At 42.3% G+C, this 24,918-nt stretch overlaps 1 protein-coding gene across 9 annotated transcripts in view; it reads left to right on the plus strand.

The window, feature by feature from the left end:
* Positions 1-24,918, plus strand: part of ABLIM2 (actin binding LIM protein family member 2) — a 196,031-nt gene that overhangs the window by 53,485 nt on the left and 117,628 nt on the right. For all 9 annotated transcript variants that reach the window (XM_044295879.1, XM_044295878.1, XM_044295880.1 and 6 more), the window contains exon 2: positions 22,144-22,287. In XM_044295879.1, the coding sequence (XP_044151814.1) occupies positions 22,144-22,287 (144 nt within the window). The remainder of the gene's footprint in view (positions 1-22,143; positions 22,288-24,918) is intronic.

The following is a 24,918-nucleotide window of genomic DNA, read 5'->3' on the forward strand; positions in this document are numbered from 1 at the left end:
GACATGGTCCATTTTTTTTTTTTTTGAGGACCCATTGAAGTGAATGGTTCCGCATATGGTTGGCAAAACAAAAGACGGAACGGACATGGAAAGAAAATACGTTCGTGTGCATGAGCCCTCATGTCTGGTTTTGGCTCACAATCACTGATGGAAATCAGTGAGGAAAACACTGACGTGTGAATGAGGCTTTAACCTGTTTAGGACATAGGACGTACCGGTACGTCCTATGTATTTCCAATCACCGCCGCGCGGCCGGGGGTGATCGGAACAAGGTGCCTGCTCAAATCATTGAGCAGGCACCTTGGCTAAATGCACCTTGGCTAAATCCCGTGACCCCCCTCGTGTCAATTCAGACCTGCGGTTTGCGGCTTTTTATGGTGCGCGGGCTGTGATGCCATCGTGTCCCCGTGGGGCTGAAGGGGGGACCCGATGGCATGGAAGGCAGCGCGATGCCTTCCTGAGGCATCGCCGCTGCCTTCCTGTGACGTGCCTGTGAGATCCAGCCCCCTGGATCTCACAGGCCGGAAGCTGTATGAGGAATACACACAGTATTAGGCCTCATGCACACGACCGTTGTGTGCATCCGTGTCCGTTGTGCCGTTTTCCGTTTTTTTTCACGGACCCATTGACTTTCAATGGGTCCGTGGAAAAATCAGAAAATGCACCGTTTGGCAGCCGCATCCGTGATCCGTGTTTCCTGGGCGTGAAAAAAATATGACCTGTCCTATTTTTTTCACGGCCAACGGTCCACGGACCCATTCAAGTCAATGGGTCCGTGAAAAAACACGGATGCACACAAGATTGTCATCCGCGTCCGTGATCCGTGTCCGTGATCCGTGTCCGGTTTTTCCTATCATTTCAATGGCAAACTTGACTTAGATTTTTTTTTCATTTTTCAAGACCCACGGACGAAAAAACGGTCACGGATCACGGACCTACGGACCCTGTTTTTGCGGACCTTAAAAAAAAACGGTCAAGTGCATGAGGCCTTACTCATACAGCTAATGCATTCCAATACAGAAGTATTGGAATGCATTGTAAAGGATTAGACCCACAAAAATTGAAGTCCCAAAGTGGGACAAAAAATAAAGTGAAAAAAAGTTGAAAAAATAAAGCTTCCCCCCAAAAAAATGTAAAGTTTCAAGTAAAAATAAACAAAAATGTCATTTTCCCCAAATAAAGTTAAAAAAAATTGGTAAAAAATAGGGGGGGGGGGAGTATACATATTAGGTATCACTGCGTCCGTATCGACCGGCTCTATAAACATATAACATGACCTAACCCCTCAGATGAACACCGTAAAAAATAAAAACTGTGCTAAATAAACCATTTTTTGTCACCTTCCATCACAAAAAGTACAACAGCAAGCGATCAAAAAGGCGTATGCCCACCAAAATAGTACCAATCTAACCGTCACCTCATTCTGCAAAACATGAGCCCCTACCTGAGAAAATCGTACAAAAAATAAAAAAAAACTATGGCTCAGAATATGGAGACACTAAAACATAATTTTTTTTGTTTTAAAAAAGCTGTTATTGTGTAAAACCTTCATAAATAAAAAAAAGTATACATATTTGGTATCGCCGCGTCCGTATCGACCGGCTCTATAAAAATATCCCATGACCTAACCCCTCAGATGAACAACGTAAAAAATAAAAAATAAAAACTGTGCTAAATAAACAATTTTTTGTCACCTTCTATCACAAAAAGTACAACAGCAAGCGATCAAAAAGGCGTATGCCCACCAAAATAGTACCAATCTAACCGTCACCTCATTCTGCAAAAAATGAGCCCCTACCTGAGAAAATCGCACAAAAAATAAAAAAAACTATGGCTCAGAATATGGAGACACTAAAACATCATTTTTTTGGTTTTAAAAAAGCTGTTATTGTGTAAAACTAGATAAAGAACAGAAAAAAAATTGAAGTTAATTCAGACTCGTAGGGATCACAATGTATCCCAAAGGAATGAAAGATTTGGGCGCCAACAGGGGTGGTATTGAAATGGCAGAAAGGGGAGGTGAGGCAGCTCAAAAAGTGTTTGTGACTACAGATACTTAACACAATAGTGAATAGGTGTATAGGGTGATAATCTACAGTGTTGAGAAGTCAATCACTTGTAGTTTAGACCCCCAAAAAATAATAAAGGAGAGAGAGCGCCAAACCTCGTATCAAGTAGGAGTAAAGAATACCACTAGACAGTGATAAATACTATATTGCACAAAAAGGTGTTATGGAGCGATAGTGTGAGGTCAAGATGGTGGGTGCTCCGGGTGGAAGACCCTAAGTATACCCTGCTCCGCAAAAAAGACCGTCTACAACCCAATAGTCAAATGGTGATGTGGTTGACATAGATGGAAACTGATAAAAATTTATGGAAATTAATAGAAATTAATAAAAAGATAAATTATGAATTATATATTATAAATTATAAAAGGTAAGTAGTAAAAGTGAGAGATGCCCAAGACAGGACAATACCACACTATTAAATGACACTCACTTCACTGGGGGGTAGTCACCAGGATAAGCATAAAACACCTGTGACTTGAACCCCCCCGGCCAGGATCGCATGTAGAGTCGTAGTGATGAAGGCAGCAGGAGGTCCAGTGCTTCTGATCAATCACCTTTATTGTATATCTGTGGCTCGACGCGTTTCGGGGACAGTAGATCCCCTTCTTCAGGAGCATTACATGGTCAAATGGCAGTAAAACAAACAATTTATACCTTAATAGCCCTCAAAAAGGCGCGTTTTTCAAAGAACCGGAAGTGGTAAGGCCGTGCTTCCGGTGTTTGGAACGCATATGCGTTCCACAATGTGATTATAAACAAATAGATAAAAAAAAAAAAAATATGTATAAATATAAATATATCATCTTAAATGGTCACAATGAGAGATGCAGGCTAGATACATGCATATATGTATAATTGTGCAGCAAGGGAGCCGGATCGGACATATCAGACCGGATAGGGTCTCACTTCCGCTCCGTGGAACGCACAACAATGCGTCTCACCACGGGCGGGAGTAAGGGTGGTCTGCTGGGTGGTGATGACTTACAAAAAGCTAAAAACTGAGACGATCGTCCGGCTGGGCTCCTTGAGGTGCCGCTGGTAATTCCACCATCCTGCGACGTCCCGGACCGGAAGTAGGACCGACTTCCGCCCAGTGGAACGCACCTCATGCATTCCAACTGAGACAGGAGCCGGGGTTTCCGGTCCACGGCATCGAGGCCCTGGTGGAACGCACAGTGCGGGTCAGTAGGAACCTGTGGTGGTCTGCAAATGCAAATTAGAAAACCAGTGTTGCGGGCACAAAACTGGTTATTAAAAAAATGTAATATGCTAAGAGTGAACATAGAAAAATATATATATATATAAAAGGTGTATAAGAAAAAAAGCAGCAAAAATATATACATGTGTGCTCACAGAAATTGATGCACACATATATACATATATACGAATAAAATGCATACATAAAAAACGGAAGCAGTAGGAGTACTACTAACAATAAATACAATATAATTCATATTTCTATAAAAAATTATTAATAATGGATAAATAATAAATAGTAAATAGTAAATGGATGCATAAATACATAAATGCAATGGGTAATACATTAGATTGGGTAATGAAGAGGAAAATATAAAAGATATATAATAATATAAAAATACGAGGACTGCATATAGAAATTGTCAAATGGCACTCTGCCTCGGGCATTTGTCCCCTACTGGAGGTGGTAAGTCCAGGTGACGGACATAATGTATCGATGGAGTATACTAGATACATAATTCAAAGAGGTTATATTCCTGATTTCGATGTTGATAGTTTGAGTTTTGAATGTTTAGATTTTGAATATTGTTGGAGAATTAGATTATCCGAATGGCCAGACATCTTAGTGGTAGGACTTTAATAATTGGAGTGTTCTAAGGTTTCGTTCAGTCCGAACGGGGTCAGAGTATTTAATTTAAAAATCCAAAACATCTCCTTACGGCAGAGAGTTTGGTAGGAATGGGGTACCCACTCCAATGGCGTAACACGAAGTGAACTCGGGTCCCCATCATGATGGATTGAACCCCATCATGATGGATTGAAAAATGCCGGGAAACGCTGTGGGTCACCACTTTACGGTGGATATTTGAACGATGTTCGTTCATCCGTTCGCGTAAAGATTGTGTAGTGCGACCTACGTAATAGATATGGCAAGAGCAATACAGTAAGTAAATAACAAACAATGTGCCACAGTTCATCTCTTGTCGCAGGGGGATCGTATCTTCCAACTTAATGAGGGATAGCACTTGGGTGTTATGGGAAATCATGGCGCAACATTTGCACCGGGCCTTCCCACATCTAAAAGACCCTACCCTAGTAGGGTGGGCTGTGTTTCCTAAGAATTTCTCAATGGTGGTTGGTTTTATTGTCTCGCCAATTTTAGGGCATGAGGGGGCCAAAATTTCTTTCAATGTTTTGGCCCTCCGAAATGTTAGTACAGGGGCCTGAGGGATACTCTGGCCAATGTTCGGGTCTTTCAACAAAATCGGCCAATGTTTAATAAAGGTGTTTTTGATGGCGAGATGTTGTGAATTATATCGGGTGATGAAGTTTAAAGGGAATTGTTTGGGTTTCTTTCTACCATCTACATTTGTTGTGAGGACGGACTCTTTTTTAGTTACAATGGTCCTTTTTTTAGAGTCAGCAATAAGTCCTTTAGGGTAGCCTTTTTCTAGAAATCTCTTTCCTATCATCTCTAGTTGTCCCTGTAGTGTTTTCTGGTCAGAGCAATTCCTCTGTAACCTACGCATTTGACCGTATGGGATATTGTTTTTCCAACGATAGTGATGACAGCTCTTATAATCAAGATAGCTGTTAGTATCCACCTGCTTAAAATGGGTTCTGGTAATGATGCAGTTGTCCTTTATGCTTAAATGAAGATCTAAGAAAGTTATTTCTCTCTGGCTATATTCAGACGAGAATGAGAGATTCCAACTATTCTTGTTAAGTGTTTCCACAAAAGTGCATAGATCTCCTACATCGCCATCCCAGATGAAAATAATGTCATCTATGTATCGTTTATATAATCGGATATTAGGATGTGAAAGTAGGCCCATCTTTTCTTCAAAATAACCCATAAAAAGGTTAGCATACGATGGGGCAAATTTCGTCCCAATCGCAGTACCCTTTTGCTGGAGATAGATTTTGTCCAGAAACGAAAAGTAATTGTGTTGCAGGATGAAGTTGATAGATTTAAGTAAAAAATGACATTGTGATGATGGCATTTTGGGGTCAGAACTGAGAAATACACTGATGGCTTCAAGGCCTAAAGAATGTGTGATATTGCTGTATACCCACTCTTCAACACTGACTGAATCTGACCAATTCCTAGCTCTTCCATCTAATCTGACTGAGGACACTTTTTTAGACAGAGTTTCCCCCACAATCAGAACCCCGAACCCCACCCCGCCGTCCAGAAAAATTCTTACCAGTATCCTATCCCTGAGTCTGTTTATCAAACCAGTAGAAACACCACTTCCCAACACCCCCTCCACACCTCAATCATTGAAAATAACTCACTTCTATACTCCAGTGTCAAGCCTAAAGAAAAAACGACTAAACGTAGATCGAGAGGATGTAGAGGAGGCCGAAATAAATGCACCACTAAACAAGAAACCCAAACCAAAAAATATAGACAGAGTACAGAACCTGACACCGATCTAAAAACTCTCGAAAAATCAAATGGTGTTTTCAATCTCTCTAAACACTTATTGAGCCGTAACGAAATCGAACTCCTTGGAAAAGGTTTATCATTCTGTCCAACTAATAATGCTGATCTATTCGAACTATTTGTGGATTTAAATCAATTCACTAGGAAACTCACACTACATAGACATTTTTCCATTAAAGACCAAACACAACAGTCTAACAGTACCGCCACCCTTTTGAATACTAACCCAGATACCGTCATAACTGCATCTAGCTCCGCTTCCCTAGAGTCCAATGGACCAACACCGTCTTTGAGCACAACTATCATTCCATCTAACATTCAACCTAAATCCAATTTCTATCCTATTTCTAGTAGAGGCTCACATGTAGAAACTTTCTACAATATGGTTCTAGCGGACCTTAAACAAAACCTTTCAACATCTGCCCCCCCTGGGGCCAATAATCTAAGCTTTAAACAAAGAATGGCCACAAAAACACTAATAAGAAATAAAGATATTGTTATTAAAAGTGCGGACAAAGGAGGGGGGATAGTGGTCATGGATAGTAACTATTACATCTCTGAATCCCTCAATATATTATCCAATGAGGTATACTATACACGTCTAGCCACAGACCCCACAGCGACATACAAAAAAGAACTCTATAACCTCAATGGGTCACCCTGGACGTTGCTGCTTTATACAGCAATATCACACATTCTTTAGGCCTTGAAGCCATCATTGTATTTCTCAGTTCTGACCCCAAAATGCCATCATCACAATGTCATTTTTTACTTAAATCTATCAACTTCATCCTGCAACACAATTACTTTTCGTTTCTGGACAAAATCTATCTCCAGCAAAAGGGTACTGCGATGGGGACGAAATTTGCCCCATTGTATGCTAACCTTTTTATGGGTTATTTTGAAGAAAAGATGGGCCTACTTTCACATCCTAATATCCGATTATATAAACGATACATAGATGACATTATTTTCATCTGGGATGGCGATGTAGGAGATCTATGCACTTTTGTGGAAACACTTAACAAGAATAGTTGGAATCTCTCATTCTCGTCTGAATATAGCCAGAGAGAAATAACTTTCTTAGATCTTCATTTAAGCATAAAGGACAACTGCATCATTACCAGAACCCATTTTAAGCAGGTGGATACTAACAGCTATCTTGATTATAAGAGCTGTCATCACTATCGTTGGAAAAACAATATCCCATACGGTCAAATGCGTAGGTTACAGAGGAATTGCTCTGACCAGAAAACACTACAGGGACAACTAGAGATGATAGGAAAGAGATTTCTAGAAAAAGGCTACCCTAAAGGACTTATTGCTGACTCTAAAAAAAGGACCATTGTAACTAAAAAAGAGTCCGTCCTCACAACAAATGTAGATGGTAGAAAGAAACCCAAACAATTCCCTTTAAACTTCATCACCCGATATAATTCACAACATCTCGCCATCAAAAACACCTTTATTAAACATTGGCCGATTTTGTTGAAAGACCCGATCATTGGCCAGAGTATCCCTCAGGCCCCTGTACTAACATTTCGGAGGGCCAAAACATTGAAAGAAATTTTGGCCCACTCATGCCCTAAAATTGGCGAGACAATAAAACCAACCACCATTGAGAAATTCTTAGGAAACACAGCCCACCCTACTAGGGTAGGGTCTTTTAGATGTGGGAAGGCCCGGTGCAAATGTTGCGCCATGATTTCCCATAACACCCAAGTGCTATCCCTCATTAAGTTGGAAGATACGATCCCCCTGCGACAAACAATGAACTGTGGCACATCGTTTGTTATTTACTTACTGTATTGCTCTTGCCATATCTATTACGTAGGTCGCACCACACAATCTTTACGCGAACGGATGAACGAACATCGTTCAAATATCCACCGTAAAGTGGTGACCCACAGCGTTTCCCGGCATTTTTCAATCCATCATGATGGGGACCCGAGTTCACTTCGTGTTAGGCCATTGGAGTGGGTACCCCATTCCTACCAAACTCTCTGCCGTAAGGAGATGTTTTGGATTTTTAAATTAAATACTCTGACCCCGTTCGGACTGAACGAAACCTTAGAACACTCCAATTATTAAAGTCCTACCACTAAGATGTCTGGCCATTCGGATAATCTAATTCTCCATCAATATTCAAAATCTAAACATTCAAAACCCAAACTATCAACATCGAAATCAGGAATATAACCTCTTTGAATTATGTATCTAGTATACTCCATCGATACATTATGTCCATCACCTGGACTTACCACCTCCAGTAGGGGACAAATGCCCGAGGCAGAGTGCCATTTGACAATTTCTATATGCAGTCCTCGTATTTTTATATTATTATATATCTTTTATATTTTCCTCTTCATTACCCAATCTAATGTATTACCCATTGCATTTATGTATTTATGCATCCATTTACTATTTACTATTTATTATTTATCCATTATTAATAATTTTTTATAGAAATATGAATTATATTGTATTTATTGTTAGTAGTACTCCTACTGCTTCCGTTTTTTATGTATGCATTTTATTCGTATATATGTATATATGTGTGCATCAATTTCTGTGAGCACACATGTATATATTTTTGCTGCTTTTTTTCTTATACACCTTTTATATATATATATTTTTCTATGTTCACTCTTAGCATATTACATTTTTTTAATAACCAGTTTTGTGCCCGCAACACTGGTTTTCTAATTTGCATTTGCAGACCACCACAGGCTCCTACTGACCCGCACTGTGCGTTCCACCAGGGCCTCGATGCCGTGGACCGGAAACCCCGGCTCCTGTCTCAGTTGGAACGCATGAGGTGCGTTCCACTGGGCGGAAGTCGGTCCTACTTCCGGTCCGGGACGTCGCTGGATGGTGGAATTACCAGCGGCACCTCAAGGAGCCCAGCCGGACGATCGTCTCAGTTTTTAGCTTTTTGTAAGTCATCACCACCCAGCAGACCACCCTTACTCCCGCCCGTGGTGAGACGCATTGTTGTGCGTTCCACGGAGCGGAAGTGAGACCCTATCCGGTCTGATATGTCCGATCCGGCTCCCTTGCTGCACAATTATACATACAGACGTGGACAAAATTGTTGGTACCCTTTGGTCAATGAAAGAAAAAGTCACAATGGTCACAGAAATAACTTTAATCTGACAAAAGTAATAATAAATTAAAATTCTATAAATGTTAACCAATGAAAGTCAGACATTGTTTTTCAACCATGCTTCAACAGAATTATGTAAAAAAATAAACTCAGGAAACAGGCATGGACAAAAATGATGGTACCCCTAACTTAATATTTTGTTGCGCAACCTTTTGAGGCAATCACTGCAATCAAACGCTTCCTGTAACTGTCAATGAGACATCTGCACCTCTCAGCAGGTATTTTGGCCCACTCCTCATGAGCAAACTGCTCCAGTTGTGTCCGGTTTGAAGGGTGCCTTTTCCAGACTGCATGTTTCAGCTCCTTCCAAAGATGCTCAATAGGATTGAGGTCAGGGCTCATAGAAGGCCACTTTAGAATAGTCCAATTTTTTCCTCTTAGCCATTCTTGGGTGTTTTTAGCGGTGTGTTTTGGGTCATTGTCCTGTTGCAAGACCCATGACCTGCGACTGAGACCAAGCTTTCTGACACTGGCTAGTACATTTCTCTCTAGAATTCCTTGATAGTCTTGAGATTTCATTGTACCCTGCACAGATTCAAGACACCCTGTGCCAGACGCAGCAAAGCAGCCCCAGAACATAACAGAGCCTCCTCCATGTTTCACAGTAGGGACAGTGTTCTTTTCTTGATATGCTTCATTTTTTCGTCTGTGAACATACAGCTGATGTGCCTTGGCAAAAACTTCGATTTTTGTCTCATCTGTCCACAGGACATTCTCCCAGAAGCTTTGTGGCTTGTCAACATGTAGTTTGGCATATTCCAGTCTTGCTTTTTTATGATTCGTTTTCAACAATGGTGTCCTCCTTGGTCGTCTCCCATGTAGTCCACTTTGGCTCAAACAACGACGGATGGTGCGATCTGACACTGATGTTCCTTGAGCATGAAGTTCACCTTGAATCTCTTTAGAAGTCTTTCTAGGCTCTTTTGTTACCATTCGGATTATCCGTCTCTTAGATTTGTCATCAATTTTCCTCCTGCGGCCACGTCCAGGGAGGTTGGCTACAGTCCCATGGATCTTAAACTTATGAATAATATGTGCAACTGTACTCACAGGAACATCTAGTTGCTTGGAGATGGTCTTATAGCCTTTACCTTTAACATGCTTGTCTATAATTTTCTTTCTGATCTCTTGAGACAGCTCTTTCCTTTGCTTCCTCTGGTCCATGTCGAGTGTGGTACACACCATATCACCAAACAACACAGTGATTACCTGGAGCCATATATATAGGCCCAATGGCTGATTACAAGGTTGTAGACACCTGTGATGCTAATTAGTGGACACACCTTGAATTAACATGTCCCTTTGGTCACATTATGTTCTGTGTTTTCTAGGGGTACCATCATTTTTGTCCATGCCTGTTTCATGAGTTTATTTTTTTACATAATTCTGTTGAAGCATGGTTGAAAAACAATGTCTGACTTTCATTGGTTAACATTTATAGAATTTTAATTTATTATTACTTTTGTCAGATTAAAGTTATTTCTGTGACCATTGTGACTTTTTCTTTCATTGACCAAAGGGTACCAACAATTTTGTCCACGTCTGTATATGCATGTATCTAGCCTGCATCTCTCGTTGTGACCATTTAAGATGATATATTTATATTTATACATATATATATTTTTTTATCTATTTGTTTATAATCACATTGTGGAACGCATATGCGTTCCAAACACCGGAAGCACGGCCTTACCACTTCAGGTTCTTTGAAAAACGCGCCTTTTTGAGGGCTATTAAGGTATAAATTGTTTGTTTTACTGCCACTTGACCATGTAATGCTCCTGAAGAAGGGGATCTACTGTCCCCGAAACGCGTCGAGCCACAGATATACAATAAAGGTGATTGATCAGAAGCACTGGACCTCCTGCTGCCTTCATCACTACGACTCTACATGCGATCCTGGCCGGGGGGGTTCAAGTCACAGGTGTTTTATGCTTATCCTGGTGACTACCCCCCAGTGAAGTGAGTGTCATTTAATAGTGTGGTATTGTCCTGTCTTGGGCATCTCTCACTTTTACTACTTACCTTTTATAATTTATAATATATAATTCATAATTTATCTTTTTATTAATTTCTATTAATTTCCATAAATTTTTATCAGTTTCCATCTTTGTCAACCACATCACCATTTGACTATTGGGTTGTAGACGGTCTTTTTTGCGGAGCAGGGTATACTTAGGGTCTTCCACCCGGAGCACCCACCATCTTGACCTCACGCTATCGCTCCATAACACCTTTTTGTGCAATATAGTATTTATCACTGTCTAGTGGTATTCTTTACTCCTACTTGATACGAGGTTTGGCGCTCTCTCTCCTTTATTATTTTTTGGGGGTCTAAACTACAAGTGATTGACTTCTCAACACTGTAGATTATCACCCTATACACCTATTCACTATTGTGTAAAACTTACATAAATAAAAAAAATAAAAATAAAAACTGTGCTAAATAAACCGTTTTTTTTTGTCACCTTACATCACAAAAAGTGCAATAGCTTGCGATCAAAAAGTCATACGCACCCCAAAATAGTGGCAATCAAACAGTCATCTCATCCCGCAAAAATCATACCCTAACCAAGATAATCGCCCAAAAACTGAAAAAACTATGGCTCTCAGACTAGTCTGAAAACACTAAAACATGATTTTTTTTTGTTTCAAAAATGAAATCATTGTGTAAAACTTACATAAATAAAAAAAAAGTATACATATTAGGTATCTCCGCGTCTGTGACAACCTGGTCTATAAAAATACCACATGATCTAATCTGTCAGATGAATGTTGTAAATAACAAAAAATAAAAACGGTGCCAAAACAGCTATTTCTTGTTACCTTGCCTCACAAAAAGTGTAATATAGAGCAACCAAAAATCATATGTACCCTAAATGCCAACAAAACTGCCACCCTATCCCGTAGTTTCTAAAATGGGGTCACATTTTTGGAGTTTCTACTCTAGGGGTGCATCAGGGGGGCTTCAAATAGGACATGGTGTCAAAAACCAGTCCAGCAAAATCTGCCTTCCAAAAACCATATGGCATTCCTTTCCTTCTGCGCCCTGCTGTGTGCCCGTACAGCGGTTTACGACCACATATGGGGTGTTTCTGTAAACTACAGAATCAGAGCCAAAAATATTGAGTTTAGTTTGGCTGTTAACCCTTGCTTTGTATCTGGAAAAAAATTGAAAATCTGCCCAAAAAAATTTGAAATTGTATCTCTATTTTCCATTAATTCTTTTGGAACACCTAAAGGGTTAACAAAGTTTGTAAAAATCAGTTTTTAATACCTTGAGGGGTGTAGTTTCTAGAATGGGGTCATTTTTGGGTGGTTTCTATTATGTAAGCCTCACAAAGTGACTTCAGACCTGAACTGGTCCTTGAAAAGTGGGTTTTTGAAAATTTCAGAAAAATTTTAAGATTTGCTTCTAAACTTCTAAGCCTTGTAACATCCCCAAAAAATAAAATGTAATTCCCAAAATGATCCAAACATGAAGTAGGCATATGGGGAATGTAAAGTAATAACTATTTTTGTAGGTATTACTATGTATTATAGAAGTAGAGAAATAGAAACTTGGAAATTTGCTAATTTTTCAAAATTCTTGGCAAATTTTGTCTTTTTTTTATAAATAAATTTTTTATTTTTTTTATTCCATTTTACCAGTGTCATGAAGTACAATATGTGACGAAATAACAATTTCAGAATGGCCTGGATAAGTCAAAGCGTTTTAAAGTTATTACCACATAAAGTGACACTGGTCAGATTTGCAAAAAATGGCCTGGTCCTTAAGGTGAAATATGGCTGTGTCCTAAAGGGGTTAAAGGGTTTTTCCGAAAATTTTCTACTGATGACCTATTGGTGGGGGGCCCGACACCTGTTTGAGAAGGCGCCACGACCTTCTCTTATTTTTCCCTAGGCCAGTGATGTCACGTTCATCAGTCACGTGGCCTAGGCACAGCGCCTCTCCATTGACATGAATGGGACAGTCTTTCATGAATGGGACTGAGCTGCGATACCAAGCACAGTCGCTATACAATGTATGGTGCTGTAAGCTGAGAGAAGACCGCGGCACTACCGCCAGTGCCGGTGCCTTCTCAAACAACTGATCGCCAGGGGTCCTGGGTGTCGGACCCCCACCGATCAGATACTGGATAGGTCATCAGTAGTAAAGTCTCTGAACTCCTTTAATCCAGGCAGTTACAGGGTGCACCCCAGTTATCACGACAGCGTACGCTGTATGACAGATTTGGTACATCGGCAAGAAATTAGACACTTCTATGTATTTGGCTTGTTTTTACCATTGTTTTGTGCCAGAAGACAGGTGCACGACAATAATAAATGATGAATCTATTGAATAACCACTGCACTTGGCACAAATGACGCCAGAAAACAGGTGCAAAACCCTTAGTAAATATGTCTGCTTCCTATTGTGCATCAAGTCAGACATACCGTAATCACCGGGGGTGCGGAGGCAGCAGTGGCGCCTCAGCCTGGTGGCTAATGGTGAGACACCAGTATGATAAATGGCATGTGGTAGGTGGGGGGCCCCACGGGCTTCCAGTTACACCTCTGCTACTTGTCTAGTATATAGGGTTAATACATTGTCAGGATTTTTGGAGAGAAGCCCCTCTCTGCAGAAGGGAGGTAATGGCGATGAGAGATCTATATGTGCGTGGGTGAGTAAGTGTGGATCACTTAACTATCACTGTGAAAAACAACTCACATGGGGTGAGTCACAGAGGGAGGAAAGCTGTAATTGTCACGACACACCTGCGCTGCGCCGCAACCACTCATTTTACTGAGGAGTAAAGTCCTGGAGGGAAGCAGCTGAAAAGAGTAACATGGGCGATCGGCTGAGATGTGGTCTACTCTCTATTACCAAGTATTAGATTTGGCGTGTTACACTAGCATTACGAAATCAAGGATTCGTTCACACATGGCAGATACTTAAAGGGAGTCTGTCATCAGCATTTCACTTTTTTAACCCTTCCCACAGCTCCCTAGCATGCTTACAGTTAATAAAAACGTTACCTCTGGCATCAATCCTGGACTTATAGAACCATCAAAAACGATCTTTATAACATATGCAAATGAGGGCTCGCAAGTGCCCACGGGCGGCGTTACCCTCGTAGGTGCCCTGCTAGCTCAGCCTTGTCATTGCTTCCCCCCGCCCGCCCATCCTTTCCCTCTGACCGCCTATCTACCAACTTGTTATTCCGCCAAGATCCCGCGCCTCCGCACTCATTACTTTGGCCGGCGCATGCGCACTGCGATGCCCATTCCTTGTATGGCATCACAGTAACTATTGCGCCGGCTAACGACTTGAAAACACAACAAAGGAGGCGGTCCATCGGCGCATGCCCATTAATTACTGTGATGCCGTACAAGGAATGGGGAGAGCGGAGGGTAGGAAGGGGCGGGGGGAAGCAATGAAAAGGCTGAGCTAGCAGGGCACCTAAGAGGGTAACGCCGCCCGTGGGCACTTGCGAGCCCTCATTTGCATATGTTATAAAGATCGTTTTTGATGGTTCTATAAGTCCAGGATTGATGCCAGAGGTAACGTTTTTATTAACTGTAAGCATGCTAGGGAGCTGTGGGAAGGGTTAAAAAAGCTGATGACAGACTCCCTTTAACAATTCAGGACAGGGTGCGCAAAATCCACAGTGTAAGGCCTCATGCACACGACCGTTTTTTTTTTAAGGTCCGCAAAAACGGGGTCCGTAGGTCCGTGATCGGTGTTCGTTTTTTCTTCCGTGGGTCTTCCTTGATTTTTGGAGGATCCACGGACATGAAGAAAAAATCGTTTTGGTGTCCGCCTGGCCGTGCGGAGCCAAACGGATCCGTCCTGACTTACAATGCAAGTCAATGGGGACGGATCCGTTTGACGTTGACACAATATGGTGCAATTGCAAACGGATTCGTCCCCCATTGACTTTCAATGTAAAGTCAGGAGTCCCTATTATACCATCGGATCGGAGTTTTCTCCAATCCGATGGTATATTTTAACTTGAAGCATCCCCATCACCATGGTAACGCCTCTATGTTAGAATATACTGTCGGATATGAGTTAGATCGTGAAACTCAGATCCGACAGTATATTCTAACACAGAGGCGTTCCCATGGTGATGGGGACGCTTCAAGTTAGAATATACTAAGAACTGTGTACATGACTGCCCCCTGCTGCCTGGCAGCATCCGATCTCTTACAGGGGGCTGTGATCAGCACAATTAACCCCTCAGGTGCCGCACCTGAGGAGGGTTAATTGTGCGTATCATAGTCCCCTGTAAGAGATCAGGGGCTGCCAGGCAGCAGGGGGCAGACCCCCCTCCCTCCCCAGTTTTAATTTCATTGGTGGCCAGTGCGGCAGTAGTGTCCTGGTTGCCATGGTTACCGATCGGAGCCCCAGCGATTAAACTAGGACTCCGATCGGAACTCTCCGCTGCCACAGAGGCGTTCCCATAGTGATGGGGACGCTTCTAGTTAGAATATACTACGAACTGTGTACATGACTGCCCCCTGCTGCCTGGCAGCCCCTGATCTCTTATAGGGGGCTATGATATGCACAATTAACCCCTCAGGTGCGGATGACAATCTTGTGTGCATCCGTGTTCTTTCACGGACCCTATTACTTGAATGGGTCTGTGAACCGTTGTCCGTCCAAAAAATAGGACAGTTCATATTTTTTTGACGGACAGGAAACACGGATCACGGCCGCTGATGAACAACGGTGCATTTTCCGAGTTTTCAACGGACCCATTTAAAGTCAATGGGTCCGCAGAAAATCGCGGAAAACGGAACAACGGCCACGGATGCACACAACGGTCGTGTGCATGAGGCCTAATACAGCTGAAATTTCTGCTGTGGAAAACCCACCCCTAAGGGCTCGCGCACACGGCTGTATGTATTTTGTGGTCCGCAAAACACGGATCTGTGTGACATCCGTGTTGAATCTGTTGTAACAATGCCCGTCCATGTCCGCAAAACAGACAAGAATTGGACATGCACACGGAGTAATTTCATTTTTTTTTTTTCAAGCCCCATTGAAATGAATGGTCCTGCATACAGACCTGTAAAAAACGGAAACGGAAGAAAAATATGTTTGTGTGCATGAGCCCTAAAGGGGTTGTCCACATTTTATGAAGAAGGATCTACATTTTTTTTTTTACCAGAAAAAGCGCCACTCTTGTAAATTTATTTGAGTGGAGCTTAGCTGCAATACCAGGCAACAGATGTCACTAATCCTAGTAAGGTGAAAGATGGGAGTCAACTACTCTACTGGATAGATAATGCAGGATGTTATTTATATTTTTTAGTCTCTATTCCGTTTTTTAATAGGTCCGTATACGGAACCATTAAATTCAATGGGGCTTGAAAAAAAACGGAAATTAATCTATGTGTATTTCATGTCTGCATGTCTGTTCCGCAGAAAAAAAAGAACATGTCCTATTCTTGTCCGTTTTGTAGACGAGGACAGGCATTGTTGCAATGGATCCGCAAAAAAAGTATGCAACACAGGCGTCACATGGATGTCATCCTTTTTTTTTTTGCGGATCCGTGTTTTGCGGAACACAAAATACATACAGTCGTGTACATTAGCCCTACCCGGATTAAGCAGGTCCATGTGTGGCTGCTGTCAGACAGTAAGGCTGGGTTCAGACCTGAGCGTACTGAACGTACGCTCTGTATGCGTGATTGTACGGGCGTTTGCAATCGCGCATACAGAGACAAGCGACCGCCCATTGTCACGCGTTCCCGCTGAAGTCTATGTACGGTAAAGCGCGACAAGACGCCCCAAAGAAGCTCCTGTACTTCTTGGGGCGTCGGGCGTTTTACAGCGCGATCGTACGCGCTGTAAAACGCTCAGGTGAGAACCATTCCCATAGGGAATCATTGGTCCTTGCCTGTTGAGCGTTTTACAGCACGTAGGAACGCGCTGTAAAACGCTCAGGTCTGAACCCAGCCTTAGGCGTCTTTCACACGAGCGTGACGGATTGGCTCCAGATGCGTTCAGTGAAACTCGCACCATTTTGCATGCAAGTTCAGTCAGTTTTGTTTGCGATTGTGTACAGTTGTTCAGTTTTTTTCCGCGCGGGTGCAATGCGTTTTGATGCGTTTTTCACGCGTGTGATAAAAAACTGAAGGTTTACAAACAACATCTCTTAGCAACCATCAGTGAAAAAAGCCTTCGCACCCGCACCTGCTTTCAGATGCAATGCGTTTTTCACTGAAGCCGAATTCACTTCCATGGGGCGAAAATAGAAGTGACATGTCCGTCCATTCTTGATGCAGATTCTGCTTGGAATCCGCGTCCAGAGTTCCCATTTGAAAGGGGAGGATGAAAAAACACCTCAAAACCGCATTAAAAAAACGCTGAGAACTAAAAACCGCATTGTAAAAAGGGGAATCGTGAAACAGATTCCACATCAGGTTTTTTCAGCACAGAAAAAACTCAGTGTTAACATACCCTAACCCTGGGTTCAGACCTTAGCGTTCTGAAACGAGCGCTCTGTATGCGCGATTGTACGGGCGTTTACAATCGCGAATACATAGACAGGCGTGCACACATTGTCGCGCATTCCCAAATATCTATGTGCGGGAACGCGCGACAAACGCCCCAAAAAAAGCTCAAGAACTTGTTTGAGCGTCGGGCGTTTCACAGCGCGATCGTACGTGCTGTAAAACGCCCAGGTGAGAACCATTCCCATAGGAAAGCATTGGTTTCTCCTTGTTGAGCGTTTTACAGCGCGTAGGAACGCGCTGTAAAACGCTCAGGTGTAAACTTAGGGTAGATCACATCCACATCAATGATGTCCACACCTATTCACGCTCATGACTGCTACTAGTCAACCCAGTCCCAAAGAACCCCAGTCATCACCATCCCTGTCCTCATTTCTGTCAGGTGTTATCGGTGGGACCTAGCAGTAGTGCTGCTGCAGGCTTTGAGCCTATAACGGCAAGTAAAGTTCTATACACCTTTTACTGTATTATCTCATACATTTCTTCTAGCAGTTCTGTCTGGAGCTATAAAATGTCAGGGCTAAATTGAACTATTCAGACCCTGACATTTTTTGCTCCACTAGTGTGATTTCTCAAGTTGTCATGGCAACAGATGTCACTAATTAGATGTTTTATCTAAGGCTCCCTACCATAGGGGTAAGCCATAGTCTAAGACACCACAGTTCCACCATTAATTATTATTATTTATATATTTTTTTTTCCTTAAAGGTGTTGTCTCATCATAGACAATGGGAGCATATCGCTAGTTTATGCCCCCATTGTCTTATAGGTGCAGGTCCCACCGCTGGGACCCGCACCTATATCGAGAACAGGCCCCACAAGGTGGTGGCTGGAGGAAACCGGTCCGCATAGAAGTGAATAGGAGCTTGCCAGCAAGCCAGTGCTCGACTATTTTCACCGGCCCCATAATAAAATGAATGGAGGGCAGCTGCGCATGCGCAGTGCACCCTCCACTTTCGGTGGTGGGACCGGACCCTATAAGACAATGGGGGCATATCCTAGCGATATGCCCCCATTGTACATGATGAGACAACCCCTTTAATAAGGGACTTGAACCTGTGATCCTCTGAGGGCCCATATAATACACTGCAAAACATCTGTATTGCAGTGTATGATGTCAGCTACAGTAAATCTGACTGGCTGCCTGCCACATATGGTAGGCTTATAAGCCATTGTTAGGCCTCTGACTGCCATGGCAACCCCTCCGCACTGTGATAAAGTCGCTGGGGGTTAATGGGACAAGCAAAGGTGCCCCTCCCTCTATTTAACCACTTAGATACCATGGTCACCACTGACAATGGTACCTAAGAGGTTAAAGGGGTTGTGCTAAGTTTTTAAGGTATACCCTAGTCACAGGATAACTGGTCGCTGGGGTTCAAACTGCAGTTTGCAAATTTTGGGCTAAAGTTTTTTTTTCTATTGCTTTTTATTTAAAAATGGAATATTAATAAACATCAATAAATATTAATATTAAACATTTTCAGCCATTTTTTTAGATACAGGGATTAAAAATCAGTCCATTTGCAGTGTCCCGTCAGCTGACTGCTCATGTGAAGCCTTATCTCTGATCTCCTGACCTTATAACCACTCATTATATCTAAACTCTTATCAAACTCTCATAAGAATCTGGTTTAAATAAGGATTTATGAGGTCAGGAGATCAGAGATTGAGATCTGCAAACTGATATTTAACCCTTCAAAAACCAGCTGAAACTTTTGTTTTTTTGTTTTTAGAAAGACCAATAAAAAATGTATTTTAAGCTCCATAAGAGCAAAATGCAATCCTAAAAAAAAAAATCTCCTAAAGGTGTCTGTAGCCTTTAAATGTCTGGAATCGGCGTTATCTCCGATCTCAGCCATTCGAGCAGACTCCAGCTGTGTAACGCGGTCTGCAAGTGAACAACTCCTGAGCGCACGCCATCACTGCGCCATGCCTTAAACCCGGAATTAACATGACAGGTTCCCTTTTAACTTGACGGCTATGTGGCTACACTTCCAGAGTGAATAACATGATCAATATTTGCCAACCCTAAACTGCAGCCCCATGCAGGGAGTAAGGGACGGGGTCAGAGGCTTTAATTTCACTGTTTTTGCTAAGTATGTAACATTTAGTTCTCACGTTTCATTGTCTCCGTATACAGCGCTTCAGGCGCTACTATTCACACAACACATTCAATAATTGAATCCATTTCATTGTTATTTGGAAATTCCTCACCGTGATCACGCCGAGGCCTCACGAGCCGTTATTGTACTAAACCAGTTATTTTATATCACGAGCAACATGACTACTCTGCCCTCACGGAAGAATTAATAAAGTGTTTTCAATCGACGGCCTAGAGATTGTCTGCAGTGGATTTCTGAGATGTATTATTCATAATGGTGTTCCTACTCGTCGCAGTAACATTTCTGGGCTGAAAAACCAAAGGCTGACAGCCATATTTCTTCCTGTGAAACTATGTGGCCCAGATTTACTACTGTGTCTGCGCTTAGAACCGTTATAAATGCGGTGCAAATTGGAGCTACTAGGGTTCCGACCCTTTTTTCCTGACCTGTTTGACAAGGGGCTGTGCTTAGCAGGAAGGGCGGCACGCTGTTCTGCCAGACAAACGGATAATCGTCCGGACACAAATGGCAGCAGTTTGTGTCCGGCCGACTTTACACTTGTCTATCAGTACTGCGTACGGATCTCCGCTGGACCCATTATACTTAATAAAGCCGGTGGACAGTTCCAGATCCGGTGAACTCCAGGAAGCTGCTGGAAAAGCATGCCGGAATTCACACCGGAGATGTGAAGGTAGCCTAAGGGTATTTTACAAGAAATAATTGTCATTTGACATATATAATTATAACGTAGTGAGCTAGGGATAGTCATTGTTCTGTGTCAGATGACCACAAGGCCACATTCCAGAGTGGATAACCCATAAGATGTGTGTACTCCACAATGGACATCCTTAGGAAGAGGGGCTGAGAGGTATAAACCTTTCTGCACAAACACAAAGAACGTAGCTCCGCTGGGAACATAATCCAGATAGGATGTTGTAGGTCACTATCTCTCTCTTGTATTGCCATAGGGTGTCGGCCATGTGCTACATGGGTAGCATGGCAATGGGAGCTCCCCCATTGTGTTCCCCTATTTTGTAGGCCAGGTGATTGATTATTATTTATTCTGTATGTGAATTGTCTACAGTATTTTACCTCATATATAATTATATTCAGTAAATATTTTTATCACTTAGCCTGTGTAAGCCTATTCTCAAATCTTGGAATTCATGTTAAAAAAGAGTGGTGCTTAGCTGGAAAGGGGTGTGGTTTAAGATGCAAGTTGTGCCACAATTTTGGCATAAAATTCTGTCTCAAAGTAAACCAACCAATGGTTGGTATATAGTCAGAGAAAAGCGTTTATCCCTGGCACCAGCCTGAGCCCCTGTGGTAATTCTGGTATATGTCGTCTACAGCAGGGATGTCAAACTCGTGGCCCTCCAGCTGTTGCAAAACTACAACTCCCATCATGCCTGGGCATACTACAGCTATCAGGGAATGATGGGAGTTGTAGTTTTGCAACATCTGGAGGGCCATGAATTTGACATCCATGGTCTACAGGATTAGTAAATAGAAGACTATGGGGTCATTTACTAACAGATATACACCACTTTTTTTAGTATGTCTGTCGCAGATTGCATTGCAAAGGTTATTTGTGCTGCAATTACCTCCTATGTTTGTATAAATAAGTGCACACATATTTTAGTCTTTCCATATTATACCGTACATCACCCATTGACTTCATACATAGTAGACTTGGGGGAAATCTACCAACCCATTTAAGCACAATTTACATTTGCATACAAATGTGAAACTTTTTGCCATTTTGCACTTTTCTCTTCACTTTTTAAAAGAAATGAGTAAAGTAGCCAGAGTTTAGTAGAAAGGATGTGGCCTCCCACTGACCTGTAGATTTACCACAATTTGCCATAAATTGTGTCGCAAAGCTATAACAGACATAGATTCGATTTTCTGGTGCACGGACGACCAAAAGATGCACCAAATTTGTTCCTATTTAGTGCCTTGCATTGACCAAATACATAGGGGTCATTTATTAAGCTGAAGCACACCTATATTAGACCTACTGTCAAAAAGTACCATTCTTTGCCAACATAGAGCTAGTTCCTACACGGTGCTCATGTACAACCACAATTGGTGAAATGGTGCTCAGAAAATGCAGTATTTTCTCTACATTATACCATGTAGTGCCCACAAATGCTCAGTCACATAGTATCAAACAGCGCCCAGAGAGTGCCATGCTTTGACTTGACAAATCCAATGCCCAGGCTATAGGGCCCAAATATTGCCTTCAGCCTCAAATAACACAGAGAAGCCTCCAGTTTACATCTGTCTACATTCCAGCACGGACAGTGCATCTTATGGTGCCTTCTGCTGGCAGTGACAAGTAAAACTACAACTGGTTTCTAAGTCTCAAAATGTCCCCATCAGTGTCCACATTCTAATACTTTAGTGTGTATATATGCATTCACACTGATGCTGTTTGGATCCACACAATGTTCCTGTGTCAGTTCTTCATCATTGCCACCCTTGTCCATGCATGTTGCTATATATCAGACTGCAGAATAGGGAGTGTCGTTGCTCCTCCGTATTTGCAGATACTTCATGAATGTATATTTGTAGACTTGTGACTGGCTATCCTACACTCCACATACTTGTATATTCAATGCTGAAGCTCCATGTTCTTCTCTGCCCCCCCAGTATCTCAGCACCAGGCTCTACAGAGCCACCTAGAGAAGCCGACCGGTAATGCAATCCTCTGCAACAACTGCGGCAGTGCGTGTAAAGGAGAGGTCCTTCGGGTGCAGAACAGTTATTTTCACATCAAATGCTTCACGTGTAAAGGTAAGAGCTTGGCACGCATGTGTATAGTGACAGGATTGAGGGTGGGACATAACTGCCATGTCTATGAGGGATATCCATCAGTTAAAGGGGTATTTCCATATGCCATCCTGTTATGACCAGTGGGTGACCTATTGGATCCAAATGAAGGGGCGGTTGGATCACAAGCAAGAGATAGCTAGAGATAAGCGGTGCCTATGTATCTGGCATTAGAATGTGGTGTTTATGGAGGACGTCTCTCTCCTCTTCAATGGAATATGATGCTCCACATATCTTCCGTAGATTTCAGGTCACTGACGGACTTGATTGTAGAGGGAGGCAGGCTACTGAATTTCTCCAAAACAGGATCCATCTGTGCGGAGCCACAACAGAATGACCTTTCAGATGAAGGAAGTTATTGTCCAGCGTGTCTGTCCATGAGACATAGAGCCCTTATGTCGTCTCATGGACTGGGTCACTTCATAGAAGAACCGGCGAGGGAACATTCCAAGCACAGCAAGCCAAATGTATCTTAGGGTATGATATTAGCGAATCTGAATATGTGGTTGCTATGTGGACATGTGTAATATTTGCCTTGTGGTCAGGCATGGAGTGAGAAGGAGGGACATCTCCCCTTATCTTTCACATTACCTGCCAACATGTGGAAAGCCACATTAGGATTTATTGGGAGAGAAGAGACACAGGAACATACAGTATCACAGGTTCTAGTTCCCTCAGCAGTCCACCCACTGTGTAATGAAAAGCTTTGTCACTTTTGAATATACATTATTTATTCACTATTTGCTGTGATTGGAAATATTCTGGTTTAAGCTGAAAAGGAGTACAGACCTAGCAATTCACCTTGCCCAGCGCATGCTGCAATGTATCCATTCCTCATTTTTTTACATTACACCACCCAAACTAAAAAAAAATTATTGGGATTTTATGTGATGGACCAACACAAAGCAGCAAGTATGTGTGAAGTGAAAGAAAATGGATACATGGTTTTTAAAATACATTTTTAATAAACAAAAATCTGGAAAGTGGGGCATGCATTTGTACTCATGCCACCTGTACTCTGATACCACTATATAAAACCCATTGTGACCAACTGCCTTCAGAAGTCACCTAATTAGTAAATAGAGTCCACCTGTGTGTGATTTATTCTCAGTATAACTACAGCTGTTTTGCGAAGGCCTCTGAGGTTTTTTAGAGCACATTAGGGGTCAAACAGCATCATGGAATCTAAGGAACACACCAGACAGGTCAGGGATAAAGTTGTGGAGAATTATAAAGCAAGGTTGGGTTATAAAAAAAAAATACCCCAAGCTCTGAACATCTCACAGGGCACTGTTTAGTTCATCATCTGAAAATGGAAGAAGTAAGGCACAACTGCAAACCTACCAAGACATGGCCATCCACTGACAGGCCAGGCAAGGAGAACACTAATTAGAGAAGCAGATCTGCAGAGATCCACAGCTCAAATGGGAGAATCTGTCCACAGGACAACTATTCGTCCTGTACTCCGCAAATCTGGCTTTTATGGAAGAATGGCAAAAAGAAAACCATTTTTGGAAGCTAGCCATAAGAAGTCCTGTTTGCAGTTTGACACAATCCATAAAGGGGGCACAGCAAACATGTAGAAGAGAGTGCTCGGGTCAGATGAAGAAAGTTAAACTTTTTGGCCTAAATGCAAAACGCTAATGCCGAAAACTAACACTGCACATCACCCTGAACACACCATCCCCGACCTGAAACATGGTGGTGGCAGTATCATGCGGTGGGGATGCTTTTCTTTAGCAGGGACAGGGAAGCTGGTCAGAGTTGATGGGAAGAAGGATGGAGCTAAATACAGGGCAATCCTGAAGGAAAACCTGTTAGAGGCTGCAAAAGACTTGAGACTGAGGTTGAGGTTCCCCTTTCCAGCAGGACAACGACCCTAAACATCCAGCCAAAGCTACAATGGCCTGGCTTAGATCAAAGCATATTCATGTGTTAGAAAGTCCAGACCTAAATCCCATTGAGAATCTGTGGCAAGACTTGAAAATAGCTGTTCACAGACGCTCTCCATCCAATCTGACGGAGCTTGAGCTATTTTGCAAAGAAGAATGTGCAAAAATGTCAGACTAGATGTGCAACGCTGGTGGAGACATGCCCCAAAAGACTGGTCCTACAAAGTATTGACTCAGGGGGCCTGAATACAAATGCACGCCACACTTTCCAGATTTTTATTTATTAAAACTTTTGAAAACCATGTATCATTTTCTTTTCACTTGACATTTTGATACTTTGTGTTGGTCTACCACATAAAATCCCAATAAATTACATTTACGGCTGTGGGTGTAACGTGAAAAAATGTGGAAAAGTTCAAGGGGTATGAATAGTTTTTGAAAGCACTGTAAATATGTAAACATCAGGTTGATTCGTTGACCTTGCACTGATACATTGTAGCACTCTCAAGCAGAGTGATCTGTGGTGCTGGGAGGTATTAGATCCGGCACAGAGAGCAGTGTGCGGCAGGAATAGCTCAGGGGACACAAAGCATAAGGTGAGGCAAGGAAAAGCGTAAGGTAATAATTGCTCCAATTCACTGAACCCCCGGCAGCCACCGATGCAGCCATGTGTAATTATTCCAGCACTAAGTGTCTTTCTAGT

Source organism: Bufo gargarizans, chromosome 1, assembly GCF_014858855.1.
Source record: "Bufo gargarizans isolate SCDJY-AF-19 chromosome 1, ASM1485885v1, whole genome shotgun sequence".
In the NCBI taxonomy this organism is placed as follows: domain Eukaryota; kingdom Metazoa; phylum Chordata; class Amphibia; order Anura; family Bufonidae; genus Bufo; species Bufo gargarizans.